Source organism: Arachis ipaensis, chromosome B06 (assembly GCF_000816755.2).
Source record: "Arachis ipaensis cultivar K30076 chromosome B06, Araip1.1, whole genome shotgun sequence".
NCBI classification, from domain to species: Eukaryota; Viridiplantae; Streptophyta; class Magnoliopsida; order Fabales; family Fabaceae; genus Arachis; species Arachis ipaensis.
The window spans coordinates 39,340,380-39,357,117 of record NC_029790.2 but is presented as its reverse complement, the minus strand read 5'-3'; the positions used below and the strand labels follow the sequence as shown (position 1 = coordinate 39,357,117).

The following is a 16,738-nucleotide window of genomic DNA, read 5'->3' as shown; positions in this document are numbered from 1 at the left end:
TGCATTAATAAAATAAATCAAATCTAACATGAATATTCACAAATAAAAGGAACATTGAACCTGTGATTGAAGTTGTAAGTTGAAATAATAAAGTTGAACTCCTAATTCTAATCCTAATCCTAAGAGAGAGGAGAGAACCTCTCTCTCTAAAAACCACATCTAATCCTAAAATTGTGAATATGAAAGCTTGTTCATGTATGGATGCATTTCCCTACTTTATAGCCTCTAATCTGTGTTTTCAAGGCCGCAAACTGGGTCAAAAACAGCCCAGAAATCGCTGGAAAAGAAATCTGCTACGCTGGTTTTTCGCCACTGCGATGCGTCCGCGTGGCGCACGCATTTGCCTCACCTAGCTTCAAGGAAACTATGGCATCTTATATATCAAATCAAAGCCCCGGACGTTAGCTTTCCAACGAAACTGGAACCGCGTCATTTGGACCTCTGTAGCTAAAGTTATAGTCGTTTGAGTGCGAAGAGGTCAGGCTGGACAGCTTAGCAATTTTTCTCCAACTTCTTGTATTCCTTCCAATTTTGCATGCTTCCTTTCCATCCTCTGAGCCATTCTTGTCCTGTAATCTCTGAAATCATTTAACACACATATCAAGGCATCTAATGGTAATAAGAGAGGATTTAAACATAGGGAACTTAAGGCCAAAGAAGCATGTTTTCAATCATAGCACAAAATCAGGAAGGAGAATGTAAAACCATGCAAATAGTATGAATAAGTGGGCAAAGAGTTGATAAAATCCACTCAATTAAGCACAAGATAAACCATAAAATAGTGGTTTATCAGCGTGCGCATACCTGACGCGTACGCGTGACATGCGCCACGTGCAGAAATTGCAGAAAACGCTAGGGGCGATTTTGGGCTGGTTTTGGACCCAGTTTTCGGCCCAGAAAATACATATTAGAGGCTGCAGAGTGGGGGAATCATGGATTCATTCACACAATTTTCATTCACATAATTTTAGGTTTTAGATGTAGTTTCTAGAGAGAGAGCCTCTCTCTCCTCTCTCTAGGTTTTAGGATTCTTAGGTTTAACTATTTTCAATTTTAGATTTCTACTTTACTTCTCTTCCACTCTTATTTATTTTAGCACTTTAGTTTATTTATTTCCTTTGTTGATTACTCTATGTTGCCAATTTAGTTTATGAATTCTCATGTTATATTTGATTTTCCATTTAATGCAATTTGAGGTATTTCATATTTATTGCTTCTTCTATTATTTGTTAGTCATTGATGTTTTCAATTGGTAGTTTGGATCTAATATTCCTTGCTAGTTTTCTATGTTTTTATGTGATGCCTTCCAAGTGTTTGATAAAATGCTTGGTTGGATTTTAGTGTAGATTTCTTTCCTTTTGGCTTTGGTTGAGTAATTGGAAACTCTTGAGTTATCAAACTCCCGTGTTGACTGATAATTGAAATTTGCTAGTTGATTTGGATCCCTCTAAAGCTAGTCTTTCCTTAGGAGTTGACTAGGACTTGAGGAATCAAATTGATTCATCCACTTGACTTTCCTTCATAGTTAGAGGATAACTAAGTGGGAGCAATGTACAATTGATGTCACAATTGATAAGGATAGCTAGGATAGGACTTCTAATTCTCATACCTTGCCAAGAGCTTTCTTAGCTATTAGTTTACTTTCTTGTCATTTACTTTCCTTGTTCCTTATTTCAAAAACCCAAAAAGATACAATCTCGTAACCAATTATAAGTAACACACCTCCCTGCAATTTTTTTTATGCAAAATGCAGGTGATTATGCAGAATTTTATAAATGAACACTGATAAAAATAAATTAAATAAAACTAATAATAAAAAGTGACAATCATACCATGGTGGGTTGTCTCCCACCTAGCACTTTTAGTTAAAGTCCTTAAGTGGGATATTTGGTGAACTCCTTGTCATGGTGGCTTGTACTTGAACTCATCTTGAAACTGCCACCAATGCTTGGACTTCCAATAAGCTTTATCAATTCCAAGTAAATTCCCCAAGCTTTGATGGAGTTCTTCACAAGCTTTGAGCTTCCAAAATTGATCCTCTTGTATGCCCGGATCCCAAATCTCGTTTCTACACCCGTCTTGAAGTGGATCACCATTGTTCCAACCGGGTGACAGACAGTCTGAATTCTCTATGCAATACCAAACTTTTCTCTTAGATCCAACCAAATGTTTACTAGTCCCACCTTTGCATCTAGCTCTTGAAGTATCGACCTTGATGAGCCTTGATTTGCAACTCCAACCACTAAATATCCTTCTCTTACGCTTAATGCCACAAAGTCTCCTAAGTTGACCATTTGTTTCATGAATACCATATTCAAGTGGAACGGTAAGGCGAATAGATACAAGCCATACCCACTCAAATGAAGGCGTAGATGGAAACCTAGGTGGAGAAGTCTCCAATGTTCTTGATAGAGTGTACTCAACTTCCATCCAACCCTTGCGAAGGACTTCTATTTCCACATCATTCTCAGACTCAATCAGAGAAGAGTCTTCATATTCAAGGAGTTCATTTGCGGATGTAGATTCATCACTAGGAGGACTTGATTCATGATCCTCATCACCAAGGGAACTTGGTTCTTGATATATCCCATCCAAGTCTTCATAAGGTATATGTCATGGAGGTTGTACACTAGCCTCTTTGACATCAATTTCAAGCTTCTTGGAGGAATACTCTACAACTCTAGATTTCCATGGACGTTCGGCGTCTCCTAAGTCTTCAACCGCTTCTTCCTCTTCAACTATTACGACTTCCTCCACTTTTTCCAATACAAAATCACGTTCCTCATTGTCCACTGGAGTTTCTAGTGTCTCCTTCATGCTAGGATCTTCTATTGATTCTCCACATGTAGCCTTGGGAGTACTTTGAGTGTCCAAATGTTAGGAAGCTAATCGATTTACTACCTCGGTTAAAGCAGCCGTGAATTCTAGTACTTCCCTTTTCATCTCTCTTTGCCCTTGAAGAAGAACACCAAGAGTGTCATGCATTGAAGATTGAGGTGGATATGAGGTCTCATTACTTGGGAGGAAAGGTTCATGATAAGAGGGTGGTTCATCATAATAAGGATATGGTGGTTCATCACTCTCCATCTTTTCCACTTGTTGCACAACACACTTCAGTTCCTTGATCTCAAGTTGAGATTCTTTACCCATAAGAGCTTCGTGTGCTCTTCGGCATACCACTCACTCCAATTGATGAATGGTTGCTTGAAATCGATCCATTGTTTTCTTGAGACGATCCTTTGATTCTTGTCCCACTCGGATCGCATGATTAGGATCATATGGCTCTTGGGTTGACGGATATGGACACGGTGTATATAGAGGTGGTGGTTCTTGGGAGTAATTGGGTTGGAATTAGGATGGTTTTATGTATGGTTCATATGGCTCATAAGGTGGTTGGTATGGTGGATAAGGGTTAGAATCATATGAGGGTGTTTGGTAGTAGGGGACTTGTGAGTATGGTGGTTCAAAGCTATGGTGAGGAGAGGGTTCATAGGCATATGGGTGGTGGTTGTTGACAAGTACAAGAAGGACTACCACATCCATTAGATTGATATGGTGGAGCTAGTTGGTAACTATAAGGAGATCCACCATATCCATTGTCTTGACGCGCACCTCGGAATGGTTCTTATAGTACGTTGGTGGAGGTTGGTTGTCACGAAAAGGTCCACCATAACCATGGTCTTGGGATGCATCGTAGAATGGTTGTTGCTCATGGCACATTGGAGGAGGATGTTGCCAAAAGGGTTAATCAAATCCTTGTGGCTCCTCCCATCTCTGATTGTCCCAACCTTGATGCATGTTCTTATTATAGCTTCTATTCCCTACAACATAATTTGAACCAAAATCATAGCCAAAGGGGTGAGAATTCATAGTAACAAAAGAAAGTAAAAACAAAAACTAATAAGAAAGTAATGAGAATAAACTCCTAAAACTAGAAACAACTAACAAAGAAACAAAAAATCAAAATTATTCACAATATTCACAATAACCAATAATATGGCACACGTTTGTAATTCCCCGGCAACGGCGCCATTTTGATGAATGAATTTTTGCTAGTAAAGAATTCACAATAAATTCCCATTGCAAGTATAGTTTCTAAACCAACAAACAATCCTTTCATACAAAAATTTGGTTGTCACAAGTAACAAACCCAATAAAATTAAACCGAAATATTTAAACCTCGGGTCGTCTCTCAAGGAATTGTAGGGAGGTGTATTACTTATAATTGGTTATGAGATTGTATCTTTTGGGGTTTTTGAAATAAGGAACAAGGAAAGTAAATGACAAGAAAGTAAACTAATAGCTAAGAAAGCTCTTGGCAAGGTATGAGAATTAGAAGTCCTATCCTAGCTATCCTTATCAATTGTGACATCAATTGTCCATTGCTTCCACTTAGTTATCCTCTAACTATGAAGGAAAGTCAAGTGGATGAATCAATTTGATTCCTCAAGTCCTAGTCAACTCCTAAGGAAAGACTAGCTTTAGAGGGATCCAAATCAACTAGCAAATTTCAATTATCAGTCAACATGGGAGTTTGATAACTCAAGAGTCTCCAATTACTCAACCAAAGCCAAAAGGAAAGAAATCTACACTAAAATCCAACCAAGTATTTTATCAAACACTTGGAAGGTATCACATAAAAACATAGAAAACTAGCAAGGAATATTAGATCCAAACTACCAATTGCAAACATCAATGACTAACAAATAATAGAAGAAGCAATAAATATGAAATACCTCAAATTGTATTAAATGGAAAATCAAATCTAACATAAGAGTTCATAAACTAAATTGGCAACATATAGTAATCAACAAAGGAAATAAATAAACTAAAGTGCTAAAATAAATAAGAGTAGAAGAGAAGTAAAGTAGAAATCTAAAATTGAAAATAGTTAAACATAAGAATCCTAAAACCTAGAGAGAGGAGAGAGCCTCTCTCTCTCTCTAGAAACTACATCTAAAACCTAAAATTATGTGAATGAAAGTTGTGTGAATGAATCCATGATTCCCCCACTCTGCAGCCTCTAATCTGTGTTTTCTGGGCCAAAAACTGGGTCCAAAACCAGCCCAAAATCGCCCCTAGCGTTTTTTGCAATTTCTGCACGTGGCGCATGTCACGCGTACGCGTTGATGGTCTTCTTCGCGTGTCACGCGTACGCGTCAGGTACGCGCGCGTCGTTTCTCGCTGGTCAGCTCCTTCGTTTCTTGTGTTCTTTCCATTTTTTGCAAGCTTCCTTTCCATCCTCTAAGCCATTCCTGCCCTATAAAGCCTGAAAACACTTAGCACACAGATCACGACATCGAATGGTATAAAAAGACATTAAAAACAGACAATTTAAAGGCGTAGGAAACAAGTTTTCAATCATAGCACAGAATTAGGAAAGAAAATGTAAAACATGCGAATTATATGAATAAGTGTGAGTTTAATGGATAAAATTCACTCAATTAAGTACAAAATATACCACAAAATAGTGGTGCATTAGAATGCCTTTGGTGTCCCGGGGTCTTATATCCTACATCACTGGGCACTGTTACCATACTGAGAACCTCCGGTTCTCATACCATATTTCTGTTGTTGTTTTCAGATGCAGGTCGCAACCCACCATGGTGAGTTATTTTATTGGTGACAGGAGCGGAGGATCTGGATATCTCTTGGAGTCTTTTTGATTTATTATATATATGTCTCTCACTTTTGTATTTTGTTTGGCCCAGAGGCTTGTATTTGAGAAAACAAAACTTGTATAAGCTGTTTTACTATCTGGTCTCATGTATTGTCTATATATGGCTAGCCGGCTTAAACTCCGCGAGCCGTGGCTAGATTCTTATGATATTATACTACTATATTTTGTTATATTACATCTGTTTCTGTGCTTTAAGTTAGTAGCTTTGCTAGTATGTCTTGCGCTTTTTAGATCCTGTTTTTGAGCTATATTCTTCTTCGGGCTTCTAGATATTATTAATTTCTTCTATATAATGATATGTATAAGTTTAGAACTGTCGTAACCTTTGATTAACCTTTGCTTTACGACGCGTGGTAAGGCTTAGGCTAATTAAGGTGTTACAGCTTTGCTTGGTGTTTTGAGTTGCGTAGGAATCGGCCAATGTATGATTTTGGTTTCCTCTTTGTAATATATAATGTTTCTGGACACTTAGGCTAGTGGACCATAAGATAGGTTTGAAATTAATTGTTGATAATTGTGATGTATGAGGATTTTGAGGATTGTGATGATGTTGGTGAATGACGATGTTGAATGGTGATAATTGTGATAATAATGATTGTGATGCTATGGGAGTGATGTGATGGTATTGTGAGTGATAAATGGTGTATATGAAGAATTAGATTGTATAAATTATTGGTAGGAGAATATTGAATTGGAATTATAGATTTGTGTTGAATTATGGAGGAAAGGTTGAGTGAATTAAGTGTAGAAGTGATAAAAGTACAATGGAATGGTAAAGTGTAGTGTGTACCGTATTTTGTGATGGATTGGGTATGTTTTGGTTTGGTTTTGTTGTGAATTTTGGAAGTTTTGAGAACCTAGCAAATTTTTTGTAAAAACCAGTTTTTGGTGAAGTTTGACGGATCATAACTTGATCCTTAGTTTTCAAAATTGATTGAAAATTATCTTAAATTAAAGTTCATCTAAAGATCTTTAAATTGATATAAAGTTTGATGAAAATAGATTTTTGTAGAGAACGTTATGAACGTTTAAATTTGGTGTTTAAAACTGATTTTTGCTACTTTATAAAATTCTGCAAGTCTGGAGGGGTATGCGTACGAGAACCTCTCCATACGTGAGCGTGCCATTCTATTTGGCACCTATGCGTACGTGAACACTTGTATGCATATGCGAGATGGGAAAAATTTTAAGTATGCGTACGCATATATGAGGCATGCGTACGCATAGACCCTGTTTTGCTGAAAAATGATTTTTCTTCATTTTTAAGGGTTCTCTAACTTTCCAAACTTCCTTCAAATGCCGTTTAAGAATACGATCTAGTGCTTGGGTCCTAATATTATTAAATATGATTTAGAGATTTAAATAGATGAATTTCTATATGAGTTTAGAAGACGGAGACTTATATTTCTGAAGTTGTGGTTGAGCGGGCGGAGTATTATATTGGTGATGATTCAGAGAACTTAAGAGGTGGCGATAGTTGATAGTAATTTGAGAAATTGGAAACCGGTGATGGTTATGAGGAGTTGGGAACTTGAGAATGAGTTGCGATTGATCTGAGATTGATGAACTTGAGGATTACTGATATTGGTTAATGAGCTGTGCTGTGTTACTGAATTGTTATGTTTGGCAAGTCACTATGTACCTCGGGCAAGGGCTGTGGCAGTCTCCCGCTTGTCAAGGTAGCGGTGCCGGCGTAGGGGCTGAGGCAGTCTCCCTCCTACGTTGAGATGTGAGAGCTGGGGTTGTATCCCGCTCGCATAACCTTTCCTGCTGCATGAGTGTGCAGAGCCTATATCTCTGGCATACATAGCCTATATCTCTGGCGTGGCAGACTCCCTGCTGCATGAGTGTGCAGAGCCTATATCTCTGGCGTGGCAGATTCTCTGCTACATGAGTGTGCAGAGCCTATATCTCTGGCGTGGCAAGAAAGGCTACATCCGGGAGGATGTGTCGGGTTGGCATTTATAGACCGAAATGTGATATCCCGAGCTAATAGGATAGGCATTCATCATATGCATCTTCTATATGCTTGTTTGCCTTGCTTAACTTCAGTTATACCTAAATGAATCACATGTCTACTTGTTATTTGTTTACTTGCTGTATATGTATATTACTTGTGCTTTACTTGTTTGTATTACTTGTGTTTTCTGCTGGAATCGAGGAGGCTCGGTAGGCGGTGGCGATGGATCGCACGGAGGTTAGGTTGGCGAAGGATGTGGGATATAGCGGTGTGTTTAGTATTAGTTAGAAATCCCCTAAGTTTAGATAACCCTGTTTATGGTTATGGTTTATTTATTTATTTTGTTAAGCTTGAATATTTGTGGTGTGAAGTTCTAGGATTGCCTCTGGCGGCCCGGAACCTTATATCTTATATACTGGTAACTGTTACCATATTGAGAACCTCCGGTAATCATACCATATGTTGTTGTTCTTTTTCAGATGCAGGTCGTAACCCACCTCAGTGAGTTGCGAGATAGTGACAGAGCGGAGTATGGTTCCATCTTTGTTTTATTCTGCTTTATTTTGATATAGTCACTCTCTCATCCTTTGTATTTATATAACCTTGTTGCCTTAGAGGCTTTATTTTTAAAAACTTTGAGAGATAGGTTGCTGTTGTTTTAAAACTTCAAAACACTGTTGTATTCAGTTTGACTAGCTGGCCTAAATTCCGTAAGCTGTGACTAGTCCTCTTTTTGTATGTCATACCTATATATATCTTGTTAATTTATTTATTACCTTGTGTATCCTGGAGCTATCTATAGGGTTTTATATGTATTATGTCTTCTTCTGTTCGTACCTATGCATTTAGTTACCATGTGTGAACGCTTCGCCTTTCCTAATTATGCTTTATGCGACTTTGAGCTTTACTCCTTCATCGGCCTTCTAGTTATATAAATTCTTGAATATATACTATATTATAAGCTTTAAAACTATCGTGGCACTATGTTATCCTTAGCTTTATGGCTAGAGGTAAGGCTTAGGCTAACGGGGTCTTACACTTAACAGCACTCACAAGTGAATCTTGGTTATTCACAAATGAACCAAAATTAGTTCAGAAATGAACAAAAACTAACTAAACAACCACATATTAACAAGTTCAGCAAATTCAAGCGAAACGAAGCCAAGTGAACTTAAATTAAACAGGAAATGAACCGAAATTTCTTGAGGAATAAAAAGTTTGGTCAATACTTAACAATAGCCACAAGTGAACTTCAGTTGATTCACAAATGAATAGAAATTAGTTCAGATTTTAACAAAAACTAACTAAACAACCACACATGAACAAGTTCAACAAATTCAAGCAAAACAAGAAAAATAAGAAAAAATTGAATCAGAGAAACTCAATCTACTAAATGAACAACCTCGATCCACTAAACCCTAACCAAACTAGTAGAAATGCGAGAATGTGAAAGAAAAACTGAACATAATGAACAAGTAGTTTTTGTGAGTACCTTGAGGAATCTTTGTTACTATTTTTCTGTGTTTTTTATTGATGATCTCAAATGTACCACTGAATTTCGCAGTAGTTTTTGCAGAGAATTTGAAATATTTTTTAGAGGTTTTGAGAGAGATTTCAAATTTCTTTGTTGCAGTTTTGAGTAGGAGATATGAATGGTGTTTCATATTAGAGCTCAAAAAGATAGGTAACGTTTTTTAGGGTTTCGGGTGCATATACATATTCTTTTAATGAGAATGGTTTTTGTTGGTGTTAGGCCTACTTGGTTGGACTTAGATGGCAATAAGGCTTGGATGTGTCACAAATCCAAATATTTATTTTATTTATTTATAAAAAAATATCTAATTCAATCCTGGAACTAATAATTCATTAAAAGGTCTAACCTCTCGTAAAAATATCGTGATGAAACTTGCGATGATAAATTGTCAATTAATTCTCTATCCAAAAATTTCATACAAGTGATGAGGAGCTGGAGTTTCACTGGCAAATCTTATTGCCACAAAGGGCTTCATACTTGTTTCAAAAGTTGATTTTGATTCAGAAACATTATTCCATTCAAATTTAAATTTTCATTGAAGGCGACTTCTATGAATTTTCTGAAAATGAATTAACCAGGATATTAAAATGCTAAAATGTCAATGTTATTTTAGGCCAAAAGTATCTGCATTATATAAACTAAAAATTTATAATAGAAATATACTTGTGATTTTGGAATTAAAAAAATATAATTCACACAATTTAACTTATGTTAAATATTAATTAATTAACTTCATGACTTTTCTAAAAAATTTCCATCCCAAGTTTTTTATTTTATGCTATATATTTTCCTTAGATGTTAGTATCAAAATAAATAACCAAACTCATATAAAGACAATATAAACATTTATTTCGAGAATAGATCTTCTCAATTTTTTTTGTTAAATTAATATTGTCAAGTGTGATTTTATATGTTTAATATCTTTTTTCATATATTTTTCTTTTAGTACCACTTAAAGAGTGTATAGTAAAAAATCACACTTTACAACAAAAATTGAAAGGAAAAAAATTGAAAAGATCTATTTCTCTTTCTAGATGGTCAGCTCCTTTGCTTGTCAGATATAGAAAGAGTCTCTCACTCTTAGCACCAAAAGGACAACAATGAGACACTTGGGTAGCGTTTGTTTTCGGGGGCAGGACACAGAGACATGGACAACACTTATTTAAAAAGTGTTTGGAAGCAGAGACATGGACAGTGGACATATTGTCTCCGAGACAGTTTTTGATACTTTTGTGTCCACTCTTTCACGAAGGACAATGATGGACACGGGATTTGGAAGAGTGGACACGGACAATTTTATAAATTTTGTTTTCCTTTTTTTTCCACTATTACCCCTTCTTATTTTTCATATTGCGTTGTTCAGAGATACTTTTTTTTCTTTCTGTTCTTCCTCTATCTCTTTCTTTTCCAGGTACTCTCTCCTTTCTGTAGAATTTTTTATTGGGGGTAGATAATTCTTTTCTTTTTATCGTTTTACTTCAATACCATTTTAACCTTATATTATATTATTTGATTTGTAATAAAAATAATAACAAAAATAATTAATCTTAAAATTTTTGAAAGATAAATATTAGCAAAAGTAAAATTGATCTTTTAAAATGCTAAAAAATAATTTATAAATTGTAATTGATTTTATATAATTTAAAGAAAAATCCATTTTTTATAAAGAAAAATCAGTTTTTAGATAAAAAAAATAGTTTTTTTTTAATAAAAATAGATTTTTATATGCAAAAACTAATTGTTTTTTCATGTAAAAATGGATTTTTTTAAAATTAATTTTTTATTTAAAATTAATTTAGCTTATTAACTTAAATAAATTTTTTTATTAATCAAACTCAAATTTATTTTTTTTGTTAATCTTAACCATATGTATTCCTACATATTAATAATAAATTTTAAAATAAAATAATTATATTTATAAATTTTATTTTAATATAAATACTAATATATTTTTTTATTAAAATTTTTTGCCTCTTCAAATATATTTTTCAAGTTCCGTCTGTACTCCTATGTACTCTCATTTTTTATTAAATTAATTTGTATTGATGTAGAAAATTTGGAATCACAGGGCTATTTTAGTCATTTCATATAATATTTTAGTATTATCCATGTGCATCCAAACATAATATTAGACATTACATTAGTGTCTTATCCATCGTATCCAAACACAATACACAAAAGATAATTTTTAGTGTCTCCGTCCTATTGTCTCCGTTTCAGTGTCATGTTCTGTCCTGTCTCTAAAAACAAACGCAGCCTTGAAGAATGAAGATCAAGTGAAGATGTTATGGAAGAACACTTTGCTGTCGTTGTTTCTTGGAACTTATTCTGTTTTACTTATCACATTTGCCTCCCTCCCAAACACGATTTTCCCATTCAATTCCCCAAATAATTTTGCAGCATGTAGCACATGCTTTTGAATATAATTTATTATACTCTGTGGTTTATTATCTGAGAGGTATTTCTTAAAATTTTCTAAAACCAAATTGTGACTTTGTTTAATAATGTGTGCTTTTGTGCTGAAGCAGAAACATTACAGTTTGTGACATTGAACATTTGATCCCAAATTGGAAAAGGATCGCAAATTGCTAGAACAAATTAGTACATATATGATATGTTAGAATTAAGAAGAATTATTTGGGTACTTAACATAATGTTGTCCACTATCTAACTTTTTTTTTTCCAGATTTTATTTATGATTTTTGCATTTATGGACAGCAGTTTTACAAGTTGAGACCCGGTTAGACATAATAAGTGGCCCCATGTGAAACACACTGACCACTTGACCTAATGTTTATTACATCTCTGATAAAAAGATCCACCCGAGCCGTACTACACCACATTCCAACTGTTTCCCGCTCCCAGTTGATTCATCTACCAATCTCAAAAATCAAATTGTTGCTTTAAATGTAGGTATAAAGATCTTTCAACAAGTTACCTACTAAATCACATTATGAAATTTGCCCATTGCATGTTGCTGTATATGAGTTATGACTTGATCTTACATGTCTTATGCAATTATTATTCGTTAATAAATATATGTCAAGCATGTCATTGCAACTGTAAGGTCTTGTGTTTCGGAAACCACTTGCAAAGACGACACTAAATTTTGGCATTTATCAACATTAGCTTCCACGTCAACCACTCTCCCAACTACCAAAATAACATGGTGCCAAATTCTAAGAATAACATGGTGCTTGAAGAGCTACGTTTTCAAAAATATTCCTCCGGTTAGAAAACTTGTGCACAACAACTAAGAAGGTTAAAGTGCAAGCTATTTCTTCATAATGATTTAAGTGATAATATGATGTCAACATTACCAGTAAGTGCTACGCGGCCAGTACAGGAATCTGAAGTATATATAAGCTACAAAAAGAAGGTGCAAAGAAACATAGATAAACCAATGATATTATCAAATTCAAATCCATGTTCCAGGGAAAATATCTTTAATCCTCAAAAGAGGGATATCCTAAAGTCATCATTGTTTCAGCTTCAAATCCATTTCCACGGGGAAGACCTTGCCTCGGTGGTTGAAGATCATGAAGTCAAGGTTAGCAGGCAAAGAAACAATCCTGCACCAAAGGAGACAAATTCTGATTGAGATTCAAATGATTCATAACATGTGAGATTGATCAGCAGCTAGTATGTAGAATTGTATATTATAGTCATGTGCCTCAACTACGAGGGCAGCACAACATAAACAAAGGAAGAAATAATAAACTTTTGAAAATGTAAAATTCCTTTGCAGAAACAGTGAGATATCTTCCTTGTCTCTTCTCTTCTTGATGAAATGTTGATAGTGAGCATATTTATCAAAGCCAGCTGCCTACCATCTTTCATCTACTGAGAGATTCTGAATGAACACATTGCTGATCATTGCAAATTAATGGATCCTTGCAAATTGCAATGCAATGAACACATAAAACAACAAGAACCTCCATTCTAGACCACCAGCTACACACGGCATGGTAGGACACTATGGATTTGATTTGTGTAAAAAAACAGGAAAAGTTGAATCTGATTTTTTTTCCCTTTCTGTTTGGCATTTCACTCCTCACAGAAAATGCATAAGGTGGAATTATATGTTTCTCAATTCACCTTAACAAAAGAACCTACTATGATTATTTCATGTATGACAATATACTTTTGTCCCTCTATTAAGTACAGTGGAAGAAAAAGATAACCTACAAATGAAGCAGCTGAATAAGATCAATTGATCAAGTTAGACCAAGCTTAGCTGAATTGCAACTATAACAACCCAAATTCTCACAGCAATGCTGCTCCAAAGTCAGATTTATTTTCCCCGGTATATTCACCTCTCTTTTAAACCCTGGCGTCAACTAGACCTATTCTATTTACATCCCCCATATTATTCTCTATATTTCCATTCCTTGACTATCATGGTGCTCTCTGCCAACTAAAGCCTCAACTCAGAAAATAGCCAGCAACCGACAGAACTTTAATTATATCATAGCTTTTGTGTTGGAAACAAATTAAACCTATATGAACCACTTCAACAGCCCATCTTATAATAATTAATTAGCAAATCATCATGACAGCAAAATGAAATCAAGCACAAACTACTTAAAACTCACTAGAATCTAGCACTCACATGAAACTAAAAAGAATGAATTAAATTACCTATTCTCCTCAGAATCTGGGTGTATGGACAGAAACTTCCCCGGCACAGTTAACGCAGCCCACATACAAAGAACTAGCCCCAGAGATAGCTCAGTCACCACCTGCGATCCCAAAAACCATAAATTGGATAATAAAAAATGCATCATTGCAAGAAGATTCAAACATGAAAGAGTAATTATTACATTGAAGGGAGGCCCTGAAAACTCTTCTTCGGTGATCTTGAGCAAACCCCTATCTACAACAAAATCAGAACCAGAATTAGATTCCATTGAAGAAGGTTAAAATAGAGAAAGGAAATGATGTGTTTGAAGGGATATATACATTGGATGGTTGAATAAGCGGCGTGAAAAAGAATGAGAACACCAAAGACTCCGATGGCAAAACCTAAAGCCATGATTTGGAGGGCAACAATGCAAATCGATCTACTTGATGAATTCTGAGGTTTTGGACTGTGAGAGGTATGTCTAAATCGCCAGATGCCCAACCCCGGTGGCTGTCCTACTGTGTAACCAAGCTGCCCACACAACCACACAAACCAAGTTACCATCATCTTTGCGTTGAATAAAAAGTAAAAACAAGGGCCTATATGCGCCAAAGTGAAGCTGGGTTTGCTTTGATCTAAACGACCGAACCAAAATATTGACCGGGTTTATTTTCAAGACTCTAATTCAATAGACCTGATCAAGCCATGTCAAATTAAAACCGGATTTACACCAGGCTATAAAAACAATAAAAAATGTTGAAAAATTAAAAATAAGTTAAAAGTTGTAATTGCCCACTGGTTCTAAACCCCAATCGAATCTAGCACAAGAATTGAACAATAGAACATAGAAAACTGAATATGGCATAAACAAATCTATTAAGTTTCGATGAAAAACACAACCTCAAATAGGGCTAGCAATAAGTAGAATAAGGTACGTTTAAACTTCACCCTAACCCAATTTAGGGAATTAAAACCTTTAACCAAAACATTATTCGCACCCTATCATTTTCCCTCCATTTACATGCCGTCTTTTTATGCTACCTTTTAGCCAATGATGTGCCTAATCCATGTGGTCATGTGCCTGTAATTATTCTAATTCATTTGTTGGTTTGAATTTATAGTAGTAGTAAGTGTGTATGTGCCGTTAGTCATTGCAAATTATCTTTGAACAAAGACTTTTCTTTAATATTTCTACCTAAAAGCATTTTACATCTCCTTTGAGAATTGAGAGTTAATGCATTGAAGCAAAAACAGGTAGTGGTAAGTGAATTGCATTTGACTATAAAATGAGAGATATTTTGGCGCTTCACTACCCAACACAACCCTCCATTCTCCTGGAGGATGTTCAAGAACCTGCAACCTAGAAAGGGAGAGAGAAAAAATTCAAGAGACTGCAAGATGACCAAATGAAAAATCAGAGTACTACTCACAACATTAAAATTTGGCTTCTACAGTTCCTTTTGTTGTTAGATTTTGCGCTGTTAAAAGGTAAGGGACTTTTTGAAAGGAACATGCTTCTTAGACTTTTATTCAGTATCTAATGCTCTCAAGTAGATATCTCCATCATGACTATCTATTCCCTTTTTAGCATTTAGCAACATGATACATATATAAATAATGAAATTTATCTTTTAGTCATCACAATTTATTTTTGGACTACCTTTATCTAGTAATCATATATCTCAACCTTTCTCTTTTCCTTTTTCATTTTGTTAAACTCATTTTCTTCCTCGACGTTACTTGATTATAAGTTATTATTTTGTAATTCAAACTGGTTCCAAAGTGATTCCAAAGATTGTGAATTCATCTGCTTCTCAACTTTTTCAATTATGAATAATAATATTCTGTGTGATCTGTATTTAACAAAATTAGCATAGACAGGAATATGGTTAGTAATGGTTTAACACGCAATCATCAATAGCAAGGAGTCTCTTTAGTCTTTACATGAACAAAAGATAAATCAAGAACTCCAGACAATCATATGCAAGACACTACGACCTTGTGTTTAGTGAAGCAAACTTAGGCCTTCATCGCTCCATTTTTCTTTAATTAAATTCAATTGACAAGCAAATCATAAGCAAAATATGGTTCCAGAATGTTTATTTTCATGCTTTCATAAAGCAGAAGGGTTAATTATACAAAAACTCCCACTGCATTGAATAAAGTTTAATCACACACTGTATTTTCATCTCACAAAGAGGCATAACCAGAACTAATCTAATAAAAAAGATAGACGAACAAAGAAATTTTAAAATTGAACTAAGCAATATACTTAACTGATCAAGTCATCAATATTCAATAATCAATTAATCAGAAATCAATATATCAAAAGCCAGAGAAAAGTGGAAGAAACACAAAATCAATGTCCATTCCATTAGGGAAATTCTGTTGCCAAAGTTTTAAAATTCCAGAAAAGAACTCAACACTATACAAAATACCGTAGTTTAAAATAAATAAATTCAATTTGCAGAGGAAGAGAAAAAAAATAACTAGTATTTGGATAAAATAAAACAAGAGACACATTTAGATTCCAGAAAGTGAAAGAATAAGTAATAGAAGATGAAGAACAAGAACGCATACCTAAGTTTCTGAAGGAGGCGGTTTTCGTTGCGGTGCCCGCAGCAGATTTTGCACGCGGTGGCGCTGGTGGATAGAAAAGCGGCGGACACAAGACCAGAGGAAAGCAGTTCGGCGACGAGCTCAAAGGATGGTGGAGAATGAAGTGGCTGCCGTAGAAGAAGATTTGAGATTTGGAGCAGTGGGTATTTGATTCATAGGCGTGAATACTTTAAGAGAACCGGCCAACTGGATACTGGTAGGGTTTGCCCCTGATTTATTCATTCGGCAGGTTAGGTTTTTGTTAATAACAACTGTAATTGCACGTGATAAAATTTTAAATTATTTTTTTTAAATAAATTTAAATTATAATAATTCGATTAA

At 35.1% G+C, this 16,738-nt stretch overlaps 1 protein-coding gene across 2 annotated transcripts; it reads right to left on the bottom strand.

Annotated features, from left to right (window-relative positions):
- Positions 12,429–16,635, bottom strand: LOC107648609 (membrane magnesium transporter). Of its 2 annotated transcripts, none has more exons than XM_016352413.2 (5): positions 16,379–16,635; positions 14,137–14,329; positions 13,998–14,050; positions 13,816–13,916; positions 12,429–12,746 (listed from the first exon to the last, which is right to left on the bottom strand). In XM_016352413.2, the coding sequence occupies exons 2-5, from the start codon at positions 14,207–14,209 to the stop codon at positions 12,653–12,655; spliced, it is 321 nt and encodes a 106-aa protein (XP_016207899.1). In that variant the 5' UTR covers positions 14,210–14,329; positions 16,379–16,635; the 3' UTR covers positions 12,429–12,652. The 2 variants fall into 2 exon arrangements, with proteins under 2 accessions (XP_016207899.1, XP_020960098.1); XM_021104439.1 differs by lacking the exon at positions 16,379–16,635 and adding an exon at positions 14,994–15,122.

Bases quoted from the DNA above. Each gene is read 5' to 3' on its own strand.
- LOC107648609 (XM_016352413.2), bottom strand. From the start codon at position 14,209: ATGGCTTTAGGTTTTGCCATCGGAGTCTTTGGTGTTCTCATTCTTTTT. The intron at 14,051-14,136 runs GTATATATCCCT...ATTTTGTTGTAG, and splicing joins CGCTTATTCAACCATCCAAT to ATAGGGGTTTGCTCAAGATC. The intron at 12,747-13,815 runs GTAATTTAATTC...CCTTTGGTGCAG, and splicing joins CCAGATTCTGAGGAGAATAG to GATTGTTTCTTTGCCTGCTA.